At 51.3% G+C, this 17,497-nt stretch overlaps 1 protein-coding gene across 1 annotated transcript in view; it reads left to right on the top strand.

The window, feature by feature from the left end:
• The window catches only part of PSTPIP1 (proline-serine-threonine phosphatase interacting protein 1), a 62,866-nt gene that overhangs the window by 13,731 nt on the left and 31,638 nt on the right, over nucleotides 1-17,497 (top strand). The window contains exon 3 of the mRNA XM_060259964.1: nucleotides 3,735-3,809. Within this exon, the coding sequence (XP_060115947.1) occupies nucleotides 3,735-3,809 (75 nt within the window). The remainder of the gene's footprint in view (nucleotides 1-3,734; nucleotides 3,810-17,497) is intronic.

Below are 17,497 nucleotides of genomic sequence, written 5' to 3' on the forward strand. Positions count from 1 at the left end.
AATGGCCCATCCAGTTCAACACTCTGGGTCACACAGTGGCCAAAATCCAGTTGCCATCAAGAGGTCCACCAGTGGGTCGAGAACTCCAGAAGTCCTCCCATTGGTGGCCCCAAGCATTAAGAATATAGAGCATAAACAGAAGAGAAGCCATGTTGAATCAGGCCAATGGCCCATCCAGTTCAACACTCTGGGTCACACAGTGGCCAAAACCCAGGTGCCATCAGGAGGTCCACCAGTGGGTCGAGAACTCCAGAAGTCCTCCCATTGGTGCCCCCAAGCACTAAGAATACAGAGCATAAACAGAAGAGAAGCCATGTTGGATCAGGCCAATGGCCCATCCAGTTCAACACTCTGGGTCACAGTGGCCAAAACCCAGGTGTCCATCAGAAAGTCCACCAGTCACACAGTGGCCAAAACCCAGGTGTCATCAGAAAGTCCACCAGAAAGAACTCCAGAAGTCCTCCCATTGGTGCCCCCAATCACTAAGAATATAGAGCATAAACAGAAGAGAAGCCATGTTGGATCAGGCCAATGGCTCATCCAGTCCACCACTCTAGGTCACACAGTGACCACAACCTAGGTGCCATCAGGAGGTCCACCAGTGAGTCGAGAACTCCAGAAGTCCTCCCATTGGTGCCCCCAAGCACTAAGAATATAGAGCATAAACATAAGAGAAGCCATGTTGGATCAGGCCAATGGCCCATCCAGTCCACCACTCTGGGTCACAAAGTGGCCAAAACCCAGGTGCTATCAGGAGGTCCACCAGTGGGTCGAGAACTCCAGAAGCCCTTCCACTGCAGCTCCACAAGCACCAAGAAGACAGAGCATCAGGTGCCACAGACAGAGTTCCAACAATACCCTGTGGCCAATAGCCACTGATTATTTGGCCACACTGCTCCAGTCCCCAAATATATTTATCCAATCCCCAAACTGGGTTTGATTCCCCACTCCTCCATGTGCATCTGCTGAGGTGATCTTGAATCAGTCATAAGTTCTCACTGAGCTGTTTCTCTCAAGAGCAGCTTCTGTCAGAGCTCTCTCAGCTCCACCTACCTCACAAGGTGTCTGTTGTGGGGAGGGGAAGGGAAAAGAGATTGCAAACTGCTCTGAGACTCCTTCGGGTAGTGAAGGGCAGGGTATAAATCCAATCTCTTCTTCTTCAAATAAAATTTACATCCAAAGAAATTAACTCCCACAATTCCAGGGCACCTACATTTTTGTGCTTTTTGAGCTAATTTTTTTTTCTGGGGTGGGGGGTGGAAATGCAAACATTGTGCGGCCAAATGAATCACCCTGCAGTCAGAGAAGATGTAGCCTCTTGCCTTGGCTCCGGAGCTATTTTAAAAGAAGTGAGCAAAGATTTTTCCCAATCAATGGAAACGATGTCTTTGTATCACTGCTGGTCTGATGAGAATGGTGGGGGGTTTTGTGTGTGTGTGGGGGCGGGGTTAGGGTAGGCCGGAAGGAAAGAGACAGGGTTGGCTAACCCTGTTAGGAGAGCCTTGTAAGCTCTTGGAGGATTGGCTCCATCAGGGGTGTGTGGCCTAATATGCAAAGGAGCCCCTGCTGGAATTCTATCTCTGGACCCTGTACTAAGAGCCCTGTAAGCTCCAGGAGGATTGGCTCCATCAGGGGTGTGTGGCCTAATATGCAAAGGAGCCCCTGCTAAAATTCTCTCTCTGGACCCTGTACTAAGAGCCCTGTAAACTCTTGCAGGATTGGCTACATCAGGGGTGTGTGGCCTAATATGCAAAGGAGCCCTTGCTAGAATTCTCTCTCTAGACCCTGTACTAAGAGCCCTGTAAGCTCTTGGAGGGTTGGCTCCATCAGGGGTGTGTGGCCTAATATGCAAAGGAGCCCCTGCTGGAATTCTATCTCTGGACCCTGTACTAAGAGCCCTGTAAGCTCCAGGAGGATTGGCTCCATCAGGGGTGTGTGGCCTAATATGCAAAGGAGCCCCTGCTAGAATTCTATCCTTGGACCCTGTACTAAGAGCCCTGTAAGCTCTTGGAGGGTTGGCTACATCATGGGGTGTGGCCTAATATGCAAAGGAGCTCCTGCTGCCAAAAAAGCCCTAACCACTATACCACACTGTCTCTCATATCAGGATGGCCTTGTCCCCTCAGATAATCTAGCTGTGGTTCTACGGCAGAACACACATTTCTGTCCCATTCAATCTTGAAGGTACAACTGAACTCTTGCTCTCGAGACACCAACATGGCTACCCATCTCCATCTACCGTATTTCTGACATCTGTCACTTTAAAGGGGGAATAGATAGAGTTATGGAAGAGAGGTCTGACAGTGGCTACTGATATTGCTGTTCTGTTGTTCAGAGGCAACCGGTTTCCAAATATCAGAGCCAGGAGGCAACATCAGGGGAAAGCCTTGTCCTCTCTGCCCAGTTGTTGGCCCTCCAAAGAGAGATGCCAGCCTCCGGGTGGGACCTGAGGATCCCCTGGAATTCCAGCTCATCTCCAGACTACAGAGATCAGGTCCCCTGGAGGAAATGGATGCTTTGGAGGGTGGACTCTGGGGCACTGTACCTCACTGAGGTCTCTATCCTCCCCAGGCCCCATCCCCAAATCTCCAAGTAGTTTCCTAACCTGGGTCTGACAACTCTCTCTCCCCCCCCCCCCCACAACTCGCACTGGTAGCCAAGGTGGACTTGGCAACGCTGCCTCCAGAGGGCTGGCCACTGTGTGAGACGAGATGCTGGACTAGATGGACCACTGCACTGATCTAGTAGGGCTCCTCTGAGGTTCTTATGGCGGCCTCGGCCTCTCTGCCCTGTTGTTGGCCCTCTAGAGGAAATGGTTGGACCACTGTGTGAGAAAGGATGCTGGACTAGATGGACGCCTGGTCTGATCCAGCAGGGCTCTTCAGAAGTTCTTATTGCCTCAGCCTCTATGCCCTTTTGTTGACCCTCCAGAGGAACTGGCTGGCCACTGTGTGAGACAGGCGGCTGGACTAGATGGACCATGGGTCTGATCCAGCAGGTTTCTTCTGATGTTCTTATGAAGGCCTTGGCCTCTATGCTCTATTGTTGCAACTCCAGAGGAACTGGTTGGCCGCTGTGTGAGACAGGATACTGGACTAGATGGACCACTGCTCTGATCCAGCAGGGCTGATGTTCTGATGTTCTTTTGAAGGCCTCGGCCTCTCTGCCCTGTTGTTATCCCTCCAGAGGAACTGGCTGGCCACTAGTTGAGACAGGATGCTGGACTAGCTGGACTATTGGTCTGATCCAGCTCGGCTCTTCTTACATTTTCTCATATGGGGTGAAAGTTACTCCTTAATTGGCCCTGGCAAGGGGTGGCAGCGATTCTGGGGTTCCAACCTGAATTTTTTGCCCAGCCTCCAGATGGGGTTGCCAACCTCCAGGTGGTGGTTGGAGATCTTCTGGGATTACAACTGATCTCCAGGTGACAGAGATCAGTTCCCCTGGAGAAAATGGCCACTTTGGAAGGAGGGCTCCGGGGCATTATACTCCATTTAAGTCCCTCCCCTCCCCAAACCTTTGTCCTCCCCAGGCTCCACCCCCCCCTCCAAATCTTCAGGCATTTCCCAAACTGGAAATCCTCCAAGACTCACCAAGACTGCCTCTGGTATCATGAGAGGGACCGGTTCTATTGCTTTCCCCGAAATGATGCTGAAGACAAACCCCAAAGAGCGAGAGACTTTGTGAGGCTCTGTACTTTCAGCTTCAAATAACGCAAAGTGTTTTGTCTGCAGGGCGCAGGCGGAAGAACGGTATGGGAAGGAGCTGGTTCAGATCGCTCGGAAGGCGGGAGGCCACGCAGAAATCAAGTAAGCCATTTTGGATGCGGCTTAAGGGGGCGCTGCATTTCCCTTGAGCCGATTCCTCATTCCCTGAGCGGGTCTAGTTCTGAGGACTCTGTAGCATATCCACCACTCAGAGTGGTTTGTCTCCTAGTCCGGTGGCTGAGTTCCTCCCACGTTTGCTTTCAAGACATTCCACCAAGCGCCACCATTTCTTTGCTGCACCGTATGTGCAAAACTGAGACCGATTCCCCGCTAGCCTTATGCCGCTCTCACACGCCTCTTCTCTGCGGGGCTTCCGTCGGATTTAACACAATCTGCCCCGGGGCCGCAACTCGCTTTGCCTTTCTTGCAAAGGAACTCCTGCTAGAATTCCACCCCTGAATACATCCAAACGCCCCTTAGCTTTGTCTGAAAAAATGTGATGGCTGCTCACCGCCTCCTTTCTCCAAGCGTTTGATAAATGTCTCCCCAGTGCGTTTAGCATGTTTCTTTCTGTTTTCAAAGTCATACGACAAGCGGATTAGTCCAGAATTTCTATAATCTAAGGATGCAGTGTTGAACACATCTGAAATGGCCTTAGACCCTCGGTCCATCAAGGTCAGTATTGTCTACTCTGACTGGCAGCGGCTCTCCAAGATCTCAGGCAGAGGTCTTTCCCTGGGCCTTTTGCCTGGGCCTTTTAAGTGGAGATGTCAGGGACTGAACCTGCATGCCAAGCAGAGGAGGCATCACTGAACCTCACCCCCTCCTCAACACACATGAAGCTGCTCGTTTGGTGTAGTGGAGAGCCAGTTTGGTGTAATGGTTAAGTGTGCAGACTCTTATCTGGGAGAACCAGGTTTGATGCCCCACTCCTCCACTTGCAGCTGCTGGCATGGCCTTGGGTCAGCCATAACTCTGGCAGAGGTTGTCCTTGAAAGGGCAGCTGCTGTGAGAGTCCTCTCAGCCCCACCCACCTCACGGGGTGTCTGTTGTGGGGGAGGAAGGGAAAGGAGATTGTGAGCCGCTCTGAGACTCTTCGGAGTGCAGGGCGGGATATAAATCCAATATCTTCATCTACCTCACAGGGTGCCTGTTGTGGGGGAGGAAGGGAAAGGAGATTGTGAGCCGCTCTGAGACTCTTCGGAGTGCAGGGCGGGATATAAATCCAATATCTTCATCTACCTCACAGGGTGTCTGTTGTGGGGGGGAGGAAGGGAAAGGAGACTGTGAGCCGCTCTGAGACTCTTCGGAGTGGAGGGCGGGATATAAATCCAATATCTTCATCTACCTCATAGGGTGTCTGTTGTGGGGGAGGAAGGGAAAAGAGATTGTGAGCCGCTCTGAGACTCTTCGGAGTGGAGGGCAGGATATAAATCCAATATCTTCATCTACCTCATAGGGTGTCTGTTGTGGGGGAGGAAGGGAAAAGAGATTGTGAGCCGCTCTGAGACTCTTCGGAGTGGAGGGCAGGATATAAATCTTCATCTACCTCATAGGGTGTCTGTTGTGGGGGAGGAAGGGAAAAGAGATTGTGAGCCGCTCTGAGACTCTTCGGAGTGGAGGGCGGGATATAAATCCAATATCTTCATCTACCTCACAGGGTGTCTGTTGTGGGGGAGGAAGGGAAAGGAGATTGTGAGCCGCTCTGAGACTCTTCGGAGTGGAGGGTGGGATATAAATCCAATATCTTCATCTACCTCACAGGGTGTCTGTTGTGGGGGAGGAAGGGAAAGGAGATTGTGAGCCTCTCTGAGACTCTTCGGAGTGGAGGGCGGGATATAAATCCAATTTCTTCTTCTTCTTACTGAAACACCAGGCCTTTGGTCCATCAAAGTCAGTCTTGTCTTCTCAGCCTGGCAGCAGATCTCCAGGGTCTCAGGCCAAGGTCTTTCCCATCACCTGTGGCCTGGACATTTTAGCTGGAGATGCCAGGGATTGAACCTGGGACCTTCTTCACGCCAAGCGACTAAACCAAGATCCCAGATCAAGTTCTTTCCCATCATCTCCTAAAAAGGTAAAGGTAGTCCGCTGGGCAAGCACCAAGTTGTTACCAAATCATGGGGTGACGTCACATTTTGAGGTTTTCTTGGCAGACTTTTTAATGGGGTGGTTTGCCATTGCCTTCCCCAGTCATCTACACTTTCCTCTCAGCAAGCTCATTTTGCCAACCTTGGAAGGATGGAAGGCTGAGTCAACCTCGAGCCGGCGACCTGAACTCAGCTTCTGCTGAGATGAAACTCAGGTCGCGAGCAGAGCTTGAACTGCAGTACTGGAGCTTACTACTCTGCGCCATGGGGCTCTATCTCCTACCTACCTGAGCCCTTTAACTGGAGATACTGGGGACTGAACCTGGGACCTTCTGCATGCTAAGCGGACACTCTACCACCAAGCCAGAGTCCCAGATGAAGGTCTTTCACATCATCTACTGCCTTGTCCTTTTAAATGGAGGTGCCAGGGATTGAACCTGGGACCTTCTGCTTTCTAAGTACATGAGTTGCCGCTGAGCAATAATGAAACCGCCTGTCACAGAGCACAATCATGAAAAGTGAAGCAATCAGTGGAAAAAAGATGGAGATTTGGGGTCACCGGAGTTAGGACTCAGAGTCAAGTACACTTGAAAAAAACAAATGCCCCATAAACCTAAAAGGTCACTCCTCCAAGTCCATCCCCAAACCAATTTCTTAATGACATCCTTCTGGACTGGTCTATTTATTAATCTTTTCACCTTGAGCGATATATCAGTTCTTTCTTGGGCATCAATCATGACATGGAAGGAGTGATCGATCACGGGAAAGATTGGCCTTTGGAGGCCGGTGACCTACCCTCTCCCCAAAATGAAAGGAAGGCTTCACAGAAAAGCCATGAATCTGGCTGAGAACACAGACCCTAATATGAAATGGGGAGGCCGCCGAACTTTGAACTTAGACTGACGGAGGGGTTCCGAATGAATGGGACCTTTGGTGCGATTCTCTCAACGTTCCCCTTTCTCTTTCTCTCGGGCTGCCCAAAGCGGCAAAGGAAATGAAAAAACACAGAAGGAATACTTATTAGTCCAGTAAGGAATCATGAATTTAGCGCTTTTCGTTGCTATATAATATAGTGGGTTCTTTGCACCGATGAGGCGAGGTGGTAGTGAAACACCAGCATAGTCTAGTGTCACGACTCAGGGGGGTCTTACCAAGTGTTGCCACCGCTCTGGGTTAAGGGTTCCCCTTGAGAAGGCCCAGAGTACCCTCCCAAGCCCTTCCAGGCCTCCCTTAGCTTAGGCCAAATAATCGGCGTGGGGACCAGGTAGAGTTAACAACAGGGGAAACAAAGTTTTATTTAAACGGTCAGTGCAATATAACAAACAAGATGCATAAAACAGTAAAAGGGGTGATGGGAAAAATAAGCAGATGCCCTAACGCGTCTGAACTTAACTGTCCCTACTGTCTCAGTCAGACCTAGCCTACTCACCCTTCCTCTAAGGGCAAGGGTCTCTTCCTGGCAGCAGCTCCTCCTCAGCTCTGCCTCCTAGGAAAAGAACACCCCCCTCCCTGGGCTTGGCCCTTTTATCTTCTCCTCCCAGGCCCCATCCCTCTTTGGGCCTGTTTCCCTCCAAAACCCTAGCCACCCAATCAGAGGGACAGAGGAGATCCTGGGAAATGTAGGCTCTTCCCGGTACTCCTAAGCAGGCTTCCTTGGGGTCTGCAGGCCTCGCTAGGCCCCGGATCATGACATCTAGGCTAGGTCATAAGACTGGAAACTGGGCCAACGGGGCCAACTCAAGGTTCCCGCGCTAGCAGGCAATTGGACCATTCAAACCAGCAGGTGGCTCGTGATTGGAGCAGGGCAGCCGGGATTTGGATCCTACTGCCTATTGTTCCTCAGTCCCCAAGCTCAGTCTGTATGGCTCCAACGAGCCAGGCAGGAACACCCAATTCAGTTCTCACTTGAGTCCACATACATAACACTTGCTGTGGGGGGTGTGTGTGAATTGGGACGGTGGCAAGGAGGATCGGAACCAGGACCTTTGTGGTTGTCCCTCCAGTTCCGGTTGCCTCCATTTCACCTCTTTCTACGGTCCCGATTCCACTCTCCTTGGGAAGGGGGAGCCCTGCTCTTTTCGTTAAAAAAGCACAGGAGGAACGCTGCCTTGTCTAATAAGGAATCGGATGGATTTAGCGCCTTTCGGAATACTTTAAAAGGCTCCCCCACCCGCTGCCAAGAAGCAAATGAAACCACTGCAACCATTTGGGACACTGTGCTCAGAGCAAAGCAACAAAAGGCTGACCTGAATAGCCCAGGCTAGCCTCATCTTGTTGGATCTCAGAAGCTAAGCTGGGTCAGCCCTGGTTAGGGATTGGATGGGAGACCACTGAGGAAGTCGAAGGTCGCTACGCAGAGGTAGGCACTGTGTCAAACCATCTCTGTTTGTCTCTGCCCTCACCTGGATGGCCCCAGCTAGCCCAACCTTGCCAGATCTCGGAAGCTAAGTGTCACACCCCTGCTGGCCCCCGTCACGCCCCGCCGTGGCCGCTGCTCCCCTGGTGACCTGGCTTGGGCTTCCCAGAGGTCTCAGAATGTGGGAGGACAGAGCTGGGTCACTTCACCCCTCTGTGCTCGTGTCCTCCCCGGCTGTGCTTGGGCTCCTCCCTCTCTCTTCTTTGGCTGACCTTCTGTCGCAGCAGCCCACTTCCTCCCTGACCTCCCTTTTGGCCTTTTATATGCTCCCCGGCTCCTTCCCTTCCTCCCAGGTCCCACCCCTGGTTAGCTCCGCCCCCGCTTATAAGTGGGGACGCCGTGGAAGGGCTTCCTGGGGCGTGTTTGCCATGTGGGGGCTGAGTGGGCTGAAGTGTTGGGGCTGCATCTGGGCTAGCCTCCTCCGCCACCTTCGCAGGGCGTTGTTCCAGCCTTCTCCCCTCCACGGCTCGGCCACTCCTCCCTAGCCTGGGGTTGGGCGTGCCGGTTCCCTGCTCCAGCGGGCGTGTTGGGTGGCCATGAGGTACGGTGGGGCCCCGGGTGGTGTGTGTGTGGGACGGGACACTGAGCAAGACTGGCCCTGGTTAGTTCTTGGAAGGGAGACCACCAAAGAAGTCCCAGGTCGCTACGCAGAGGCAGGCAAAGGCAAGCCCCCTCTGTTTCTCTGCCCTGACCTGGCTGGCCCAGGATAGACTGATCTCTTCGGGTCTGTGAAGCTAAGCAGAGTCAGATTTTGGAGGATGGGAGAGCACAATGTTGTTGTAGCAGGAACTCCTTTGCATATTAGGCTGCACCCCCCTGATTTAGCCAATCCTCCAGGAGCTTACAGTAGGCCCTGTAAGAAGAGCCCTGCAAGCTCTTGGAGGATTGGCTACATCGGGGGTGTGTGTGGCCTAATATGCAAAGGAGCCCCTGCTAGAATTCTATCCCTGGACCCTGTACTAAGAGCCCTGTAAGCTGTTGGAGGGTTGGCTCCATCAGGGGGTGCGGCCTAATATGCAAAGGAGCCCCTGCTAGAATTCTATCCCTGGACCCTGTACTAAGAGCCCTGTAAGCTGTTGGAGGGTTGGCTCCATCAGGGGTGTGTGGCCTAATATGCAAAGGAGCCCCTGCTAGAATTCTATCCCTGGACCCTGTACTAAGAGCCCTGTAAGCTGTTGGAGGGTTGGCTCCATCAGGGGGTGCGGCCTAATATGCAAAGGAGCCCCTGCTAGAATTCTATCTCTGGACCCTGTACTAAGAGCCTTGTAAGCTCTTGGAGGATTGGCTGCATCAGGGGTGTGTGGCCTAATATGCAAAGGAGCCCCTGCTAGAATTCTATCTCTGGACCCTGTAAGAAGAGCCCTGTAAGCTCTTGGAGGATTGGCTACATCGGGGGTGTGTGTGGCCTAATATACAAAAAAAGCCCTAGAGACCACCAAGGCATACCGGGGCTGTGATGCAGAGGGAGGCGATGGCAAACCACCTCTGAGCATACCTTGAAAGCCCGACAGGGTGGTCATAAATTGGCTGTGACTCGGCAGTGATTTCCACCACCAACAAAGAAATAAATTTAAAAAAAGGCGGGGCATCTGCTTAGAGTCCAAGTTCAACCTCTGGGCATTTTCAGTGAAACAGGATACTAGAGCTGGAAAAAATGTCTGTCTGAGCACCTGGGAAGTTACTGCCATTAGAGTAGATGGAACATTGACTCTGTAGCTGGGCAGCTCTCAGCATGTTTGCACATAACCTTATTATTTAGCAATGCGTGAGGTTCGTGCTGTTTTAACTGGTGGGCGTGAAGAGCTGTTATCCAGGGTTCAGGAATCCACCTCAGTTTGGACCCTTGTGTTACCGGGAAGCTGCTGTAATAGTCCCTGCAATACCGTGTTCTGGCCAGGAGGAATGGTGGTGCTAGAGGGCCAACAACACTCTGTTATGCGTGGTAACTAGCAGAAGGCAGGGGTGGAATTCTAGCAGGTCATTTACATATTAGGCCACCCCCCCCCGATGTAGCCAAGCCTCCAAGAGCTTACAAAAAAGAGCCTTGTAAGCTCTTGGAGGACTGGCTACATTAGGGGGTGTGGCCTAATATGCAAAGGAGTTCCTGCTAGAATTCCACCCCTGGCAGAAGGGAAGGCATCTAGGTCTGGTTATTTCCAGAGGAATTGGCTGGCCACTGCGTGAGACAGGATATTGGACTAGATGGACCATTGGTCTAATCCAACAGGGCTGTCCTGATGTTCTTAGCCTCTGTGTGGATGATGAAAGCTGTAGAACCGAGCCTTCCGCTAGACACAATGGGGGCTTCTACCAATTTGGAGGAGCTCTTCAGATATACAGAAAAACCCAACACTGCCAATTAACCCCCCCAGTTCCATTTAAAAAACCCTGATGAGGCCTACATGGTCTCGAAGAGTCATTAAATGCTGAGAGAAATTACCTTCAGTTGCAAGAGAAAGGGTGGGAAGGGGGATTAGCCCGCTAAAGTCCTGAGGGTTTAGAGATTACCTAGAGATTTCTGAGCCATATGATGGGATTTCCAAACTGTTTATCCCTCCCCTTGGTACCTCTCAGCCCCTCAAAAGCTTGGGTGAATTCCTGAGTTCTAAGCAGAACAAAAATTAGCTACGGTTGTCTCGACCGTTTTGGTGGAGGCAGCCACGTAGCTCTCCATAGGAAATGTGTTCGGAACACCGTCCTCAAAGTGACAGAAATTGTGACTCAGATTACCCGGGTGGGGTGGGGGATGGTTTAGAAGGACTTCCTGTGTTGCACTTTATATAGATTCATACCAACAGACGGAGGGGAAAAAATTAACAGTCAGGAGGCTTCCTATTTAGCACAAGACTGTGGCCCCCTGCAAAGGGGAGGAGGAGGGGAATCATTATGCAAAATGGAAGCCAAAGTGGGGCTGTCCTGGCTATGGTTGCCAATCTCCAGGTGCAGACAGGGTATCCCCCAGTTAGGAGGTCTTCCCCATCAGAAAGTGGGGGTGGGGGGAGGGAACTGTCTTCTGGACCCTCCATTATTCACTATGGAGACCGATTCCCATAGGGTATAATGGTGAATTGATCAGTGGGTATCTGCGCTCTGGGGGCTGTTTTTGAGGTAGAGGCACTAAATTTTCAGCATAGTATTCAGTGCCTCTCCCCAAAACATCGTTCAAGTTTCAAAAGGATTGGACCAGGAGGTCCAATTCTATGAGCCCCCAAAGAACATGCCCCTATCTTTCATTATTTCCAATGGAGGGAAGCCATTTGGTGTGCGGTCCCTTTAAATGTGATGGTTAGAACTCCCTTTGGAGTTCAGTTATGCTTGTCAGAACCTTGCTACTGGCTCCACCCCCAATGTCTTCTGGCTCCACCCCCAAAGCCCCCAGATATTTCTTGAATTGGACCTGGCAACCCCACTACGGCCTTGGGGCTGTCAGTTAAACAGCGGCTCTTAGTGAGATGAATTATCCCCCTATCCTGCTACCCCTCCAAGGAACCAAGTCTCTATATTAAAATATCGATAGCCCACCTTTTCTTTTGGCTCCGTTTCTAAAACTCCCTCCAATCGAAGGAACCTCCGCCCAACTTAAATGGTTCCTCTGTTACCCGGAGAGCTGATGGGCACGGTTGCCAGCTCTGGGTTGGGAAATTCCTGGAGATTTTGAGGGTGGAGCCTGGGGGAAGGCATGGCTTGGGTGGGAGGGACCTCAGCTGGGTAGGATGCCATAAAGTCCGCCCTCTAAAGCAGCCATTTTCTCCAGAGGAGCGGATCTTGGCAGTCTGGTGAGCAGTGTCATAGCAGGGGATCTTCAGGTACCACCTAGAGCAAGGGTGTTGAACTCATTTGTTATGTCATCTGACAAAAATGAGACCTTGTCGGACTGGGCTATGTCAGGGCAGGCCACGTGTGTACCTATTTAAGATTAGGTAGCAGAGATACAAACTTGGGACACAGATAAACACGATTAAAGATTTAATAAAAACCTTAAAATATGCTTAAAACATTAGCGCTCATGGTCTTGAAGATGCTTTCTTTGTATTTCTCCCATGGGGCCCAGGGGAACTGGGTAGAGGAAGCTTTGGCTCAGTAGCTCCGCTGTGTGATGGAGAGAGCCTGTCAAAGCCAGCTATCCCTCCCTCGCTCCCTTCCTCCCCAAGGGAGGATCCACAGCAATGGAGAAAACTGAGGTTTTGCTCTGTAGCGCCTGTGTGATTGAGCAAGTCTGGCAAAGCAAGCCGTGATGCAGAAGGAAGCAAGAGAGAGGGAGGAGGAAGCCGATGACAGCCAGTTGCTCGGGGGCCTGACAGGAGCCCTCCGATTCAGCCCCCAAGCTGCATGTTTGACACCCCTGACCTAGGGGTTGGCAGCCTAATAATCTTGTAGGGTGGTTGGCTCTACCCCACTGTAGGTTTATTTGGGGGGTGTATTCTAGAGATGCTGGGGAAATCACTGGATCTTCCAAGAAGATGGTTTCAAAGGGTAGCTGTGTTACGCTGCAGCAAAAGAACTAGTCAACACCGTAAGAAACCAGCAAGAAATTTGGGGGCATGAGAACCAGTTTGATGTAGCAATTAAGAGCGGCAGGCTCTCATCTGGAGAGCGGGGTTTGATTCCCCACTCCTGCACATGCAGCCAGCTGGGTGACCTCGGATCAGTCCCGGTTCTCTCAGAGCTGTTCTCTCAAGAGCGGTTCTCAAAAGAGCTCTCAGAGCCCCACTGACCTCGCAGGGTGTCTGTTGTGGGCAGAGGAGGGGAAGGAGATTGTAAACCACTCTGAGACTCCTTTGGGTAGTGAAAAGTGGGGTATAAATACCAAGTCCTCTTCCTCCCCCTCTTCCTCCTCCTCTCGTCCTTGTCCTCTTCTCATCTCCTCCTCTTCCTCTTCCTCTCCTTCTCCTCCTGTCTTTCACCTCCTCCTCCATGTACTCTTCTAAGAGTTTCTTTAAAAAATAGTGTACAGCTGCCTCCACTGTCGTAATTCAGGTCACACCTTTTTGGGGGATGGAAGGGGGTTTGATTCTGCACACTTTCACCTTTTGAAGCCAAGACATCCCCACTTTTAGGTTATTCATATATGCATCTCTTGACAAAGATACTAATTGAAACGGGAAATATAACAATCAAAATTCCACTGAGAACATACTTTAAGCGCAGTTGGAGAATATATTTATATCACCCTTGAGTGTTGTACAAGTCTTTACATATTCCTGGGAAGCCTGAAACTGTAATGGAACTTGGTGGTTTGGTTTATGATTCTGGGTATTGTATTTATTAGTAACAGGGTGTGTGTTACAACATTTTGAATTTTTCTCATAAGTAAAATTAGTGTTTTGTGTATTATTTATGTGTTGGAGATATTAAGTACATTGTTTTCATTATACAAGGGAGATATGTGGTGTTTTCTGGTTGTTTAATTCAGACCAGGGGGGATGGAAAGGAGTTTGATTCTGCAGTTTCACCTTTTGAAGCCAAGACACCCCCCAAAAAAAAAACTGTAGCACAAGGGCATCTTCTTTAGATGCCAGAGATTTCAGAAGATCGGGTACCCTGGCTGGTATTAGAATCAAGTCTATAGAGAAGAAGGTTTCAGGGGGAGTGAAAAAGAGAGAACGTTCAATAAAACAGGATTCTTCCAGAGGGCTCTTTTTATAAATAGCGATGTGGATTTAATGTCGGCGGGGGGGGATCAGCTTCCCCCTCCCCCATGTATTGCTTACTGGGTAATGATGTGCTGGTGGGAAGGGCCATCAAGTCACAGCTGCCTTATGGCAAGCCCTGTAAGGTTTCCAAAGGAAGAGACAGAGTTGGTTTACTATTGCCTGCCTCTGCGTAGCAACCTTGGACCTCCTTGGTGGTCTCCCATCCAAGGATTAACCGGGGCCAATCCTGTTTAGCTCCCAAAATCAGACAAGCCTGAGCCACCCAGGTCAGGGCAGATGAGCAGAGGTGGTTTGCTATTGCCTGCCTCTGCGTAGCAACCCTGGACTTCCTTGGTGGTCTCCCATCCAAGGACTAACCGGGGCCAATCCTGTTTAGCTCCCAAAATTGGACAAGCCTGGGCCATCCAGGTCAGGACAGATGTTCAGAGGTGGTTTGCCCTTGCCTGCCTCTGCGTAGCAACCTTGGACTTCCTTGGTGGCCTCCCATCCAAGGACCAACCAGGGCCAATCCTGTTTAGCTTCCAAAATCAGACAAGATCAGGCTAGCCTGGGCCATCCAGGTCAGGGCAGATGAGCAGAGGCGGTTTGCTATTGCCTGCCTCTGCGTAGCCACTCTGGACTTCCTGGGCAATCTCCCATCCAGTTACTAAGCCAAGGACGACCTCCATGCTTAGCTTCTGAGATCTGATGAGATCGGGCTTGCCTGGGCCATCCAGGTCAGATTGGATACAGGGGTGCCCCGATGCCCCATGGTGCCCTAGGCAGACTCGCTGCCTGGTGCCCCCCCACAGTGCCCCCCGTGGCTCCACGCCCCCCATGCCTTCCCCCACCATGTCAGTTTCAATGCCGGAACTGGCTCTAGCGCCGCGTTCCGGCTATCTAAAGCCCCTGCCTCCCTGATCGCTCCATTAATGGGTAAAACCGCTCTGGGGGCCGCGCTCACAGTTTGTCAGGATCAGTGTCCCGAAAGGGCAGCCCCGCTGCCACTGACTCCTCCCCCATCCAGTGATCGGCGGAGGGGGGAGGGGTTTTAGATAGAAAGCCAGAATGCGGCGCTAGAGCCAGTTACAGCATTGAAACTGACATGAGGTGGGGAAGGGAGGGAGGAGGAGGCGGCGCGGGGAGGGGGCAAACGAGGCGTTTGCCTAGGAGGGAGGGCCAACTTTGCCACCCCTGCCCTGCCAGCGCCCTAGGCAACTGCCTAGTTTGCCTAACGGGGGAGCCGGCCCTGATTGGATGGAAAGAGAAGGTTTGCTATTGCTTGTCTCTGCATAAGGAACGTGGACTTCCTTGGTGGTCTCCCATTCAAGTATTAACCGGGGCTGGCCCTGCTTAGCCTCCAAGATCTGATGAGATCAGGCCAGCCTGGACTATCCGGGTCAGGCTATCTAGTTTTATTCCACTGTAGCATGCGATATAGTGCAGGGGTGCCCAACGGTAGCTCTCCAGATGTTTTTTGCCTACAACTCCCATCAGCCCCAGCCATTGGCCATGCTGGCTGGGACTGATGGGAGTTGTAGGCAAAAAAAAAAAAAAAGTATGGAGAGCTACCATTGGCCACCCCTGGTATGGTGGTCTTTCATCACATTGTCTTCCAGTTCTGCAGTCTGCCTTGAGTCTCAATGAAAAAAGCAGACTATAAATATATAAAGGACAGGATACGATGAGGCTGAGGGGAGCTGGAGAAAGAGGGCTGTATATATGTGGGGGGGATCTGTTGCTGTGACCCGTCAGAACCAAAATTTAGTTTTCCAGTTCAAAGACAAGAAGAAGAAGATACTGGATTTATATCCCACCCTCTACTCCGAAGAGTCTCAGAGCGGCTGACAATCTCCTTTACCTTCCTCCCCCACAACAGACACCCTGTGAGGTGGGTGGGGCTGGAGAGGGCTCTCCCAGCAGCTGCCCTTTCAAAGACAACCTCTGCCAGAGCTATGGCTGACCCAAGGCTATGCTAGCAGGTGCAAGTGGAGGAGTGGGGAATCAAACCCGGTTCTCCCAGATAAGAGTCTGCACACTTAACCACTACACCAAACTGGCAGCGACCAGTTCAGCGGAGTTCTCTTTAATTTGCTCTGGGTTTGTAGCAGTCGAGCACATTTTTATTCTGCACGTAGTTTCCTCTTCCCCGGTTTACCTTCACAACAGCCCTGTGAGGTAGGACAGGCTGAGAGAACATGACCGTCCCTAGGTCTCCAAGCAAGCTTCTGTAGAAAGCGAGGATTCGAAACCAGATCTGACAGTAACCACTGCACTACCCTGGATTTCTCCATGGTGGTCTTCCTAATCAAGGGCAGATTGACATATGGTGGGCCTCCGCTTTCTCAGCATCGGTCCCCCTGCCGGTGGGGAGATGGACAGCGAGGGAAGGAAAATGACTTCCTGACCTTCCCCCTGCAACTTGGCAGCGCAGTGATGCAACTTCCTGTTCTGGGCCTGCTCTTGAAAGAGAAGTAGCTGATGCTTCCCCGGGCAACGGAGAACAAACAGTTCCATTTTCTGTGCCACTTGCAATTCTGCCGACTTCATCTCCTCCTTGTTCTGGCAACCACTTCCTGTGCGTTCAGATGGTGAGGGAAGAAACAGATTCCCCCGCATCTACTCCACTCTGCAAAAATGCCGGTGGTGGTGTGTGTGTGTGGGGGGGAATTGTTCCACGTTTGGCAGCAAGGAGGGGGTGACAGGACTGGGTTGGAAATACCCGGAGATTTGGGGAGGCGGAGCCTGGGGGGGTCAGGATTTGGGGAGAGGAAGGTCCTCAGCAGGGTATAATGCCAGGTACTTCACCCCCCTCCCCCCAAAGCAGCCATTTCCCCCAGGGGAAGCGATCTTGGTCATCTGGAGATCAGCTGTAATAGCAGGAGCCACCTGGAGGATGGCAACCCTAGGCAGTGGTGTAGGCAGCATGGTGCAGTGCAGCGAGACCTGAGTTCAAATTCTGGTTTGGGTAATTGGCTGTGAGGATAAAGCAAGGAAGGGAGAACGTTAGACTGAACCCCAAGATCCTTGCAAGAAAGTCAGGATAAACAGATGAATAACCAGACAGCCAGATAATCCTGGCTTGTCTTTCTGCAAATTTTAATGTACCTGAATTACTCATGCATCCTGTGACTGTAGACAGAGACAATTAGCTAGCTTTTACATAGGGCTGGTGGTTTGGTGCTTGTCCTTTTACCTAGCCTCCTCACTGCCTCTTAATCTCATAAATGAAATCTCCCAAGCCAAGAATGCTTGACAGTCACATAGAACATAAGAAGAGCAGCTATGTTAAGATCAGACCAGGGATGGCCAAACTCGCTTAACATGCGAGCCACATAGAATAAACGTCGGATGTCTGAAAGCTGCAGGACGTGAACGTCAGATGTTTGAGAGCTGGAAGGAAGGAAGGCAGGCAAATAGATGAAGGAGAGCGCGGTGGAAAGAAAGCAACTTTAAATGTATTGCCCAAGCTGCCAGCTGGCTTGGCTTGGAAAATTGACTTAAAGAGAGAAGTACTTTCTCTAAGCTGGCCAATGCGGGGGGCTTCGAGAGCCACACAATAGGTGTGAAAGAGCCACATGTTTGGCCGTCCCTGGATCAGACCAAAAGCATGTCAAGTCCAGCATTTTCTTCACAGTAGCTGCATTCATAAAG

The sequence above is a fragment of the Heteronotia binoei genome, chromosome 19 (assembly GCF_032191835.1).
Source record: "Heteronotia binoei isolate CCM8104 ecotype False Entrance Well chromosome 19, APGP_CSIRO_Hbin_v1, whole genome shotgun sequence".
NCBI classification, from domain to species: domain Eukaryota; kingdom Metazoa; phylum Chordata; class Lepidosauria; order Squamata; family Gekkonidae; genus Heteronotia; species Heteronotia binoei.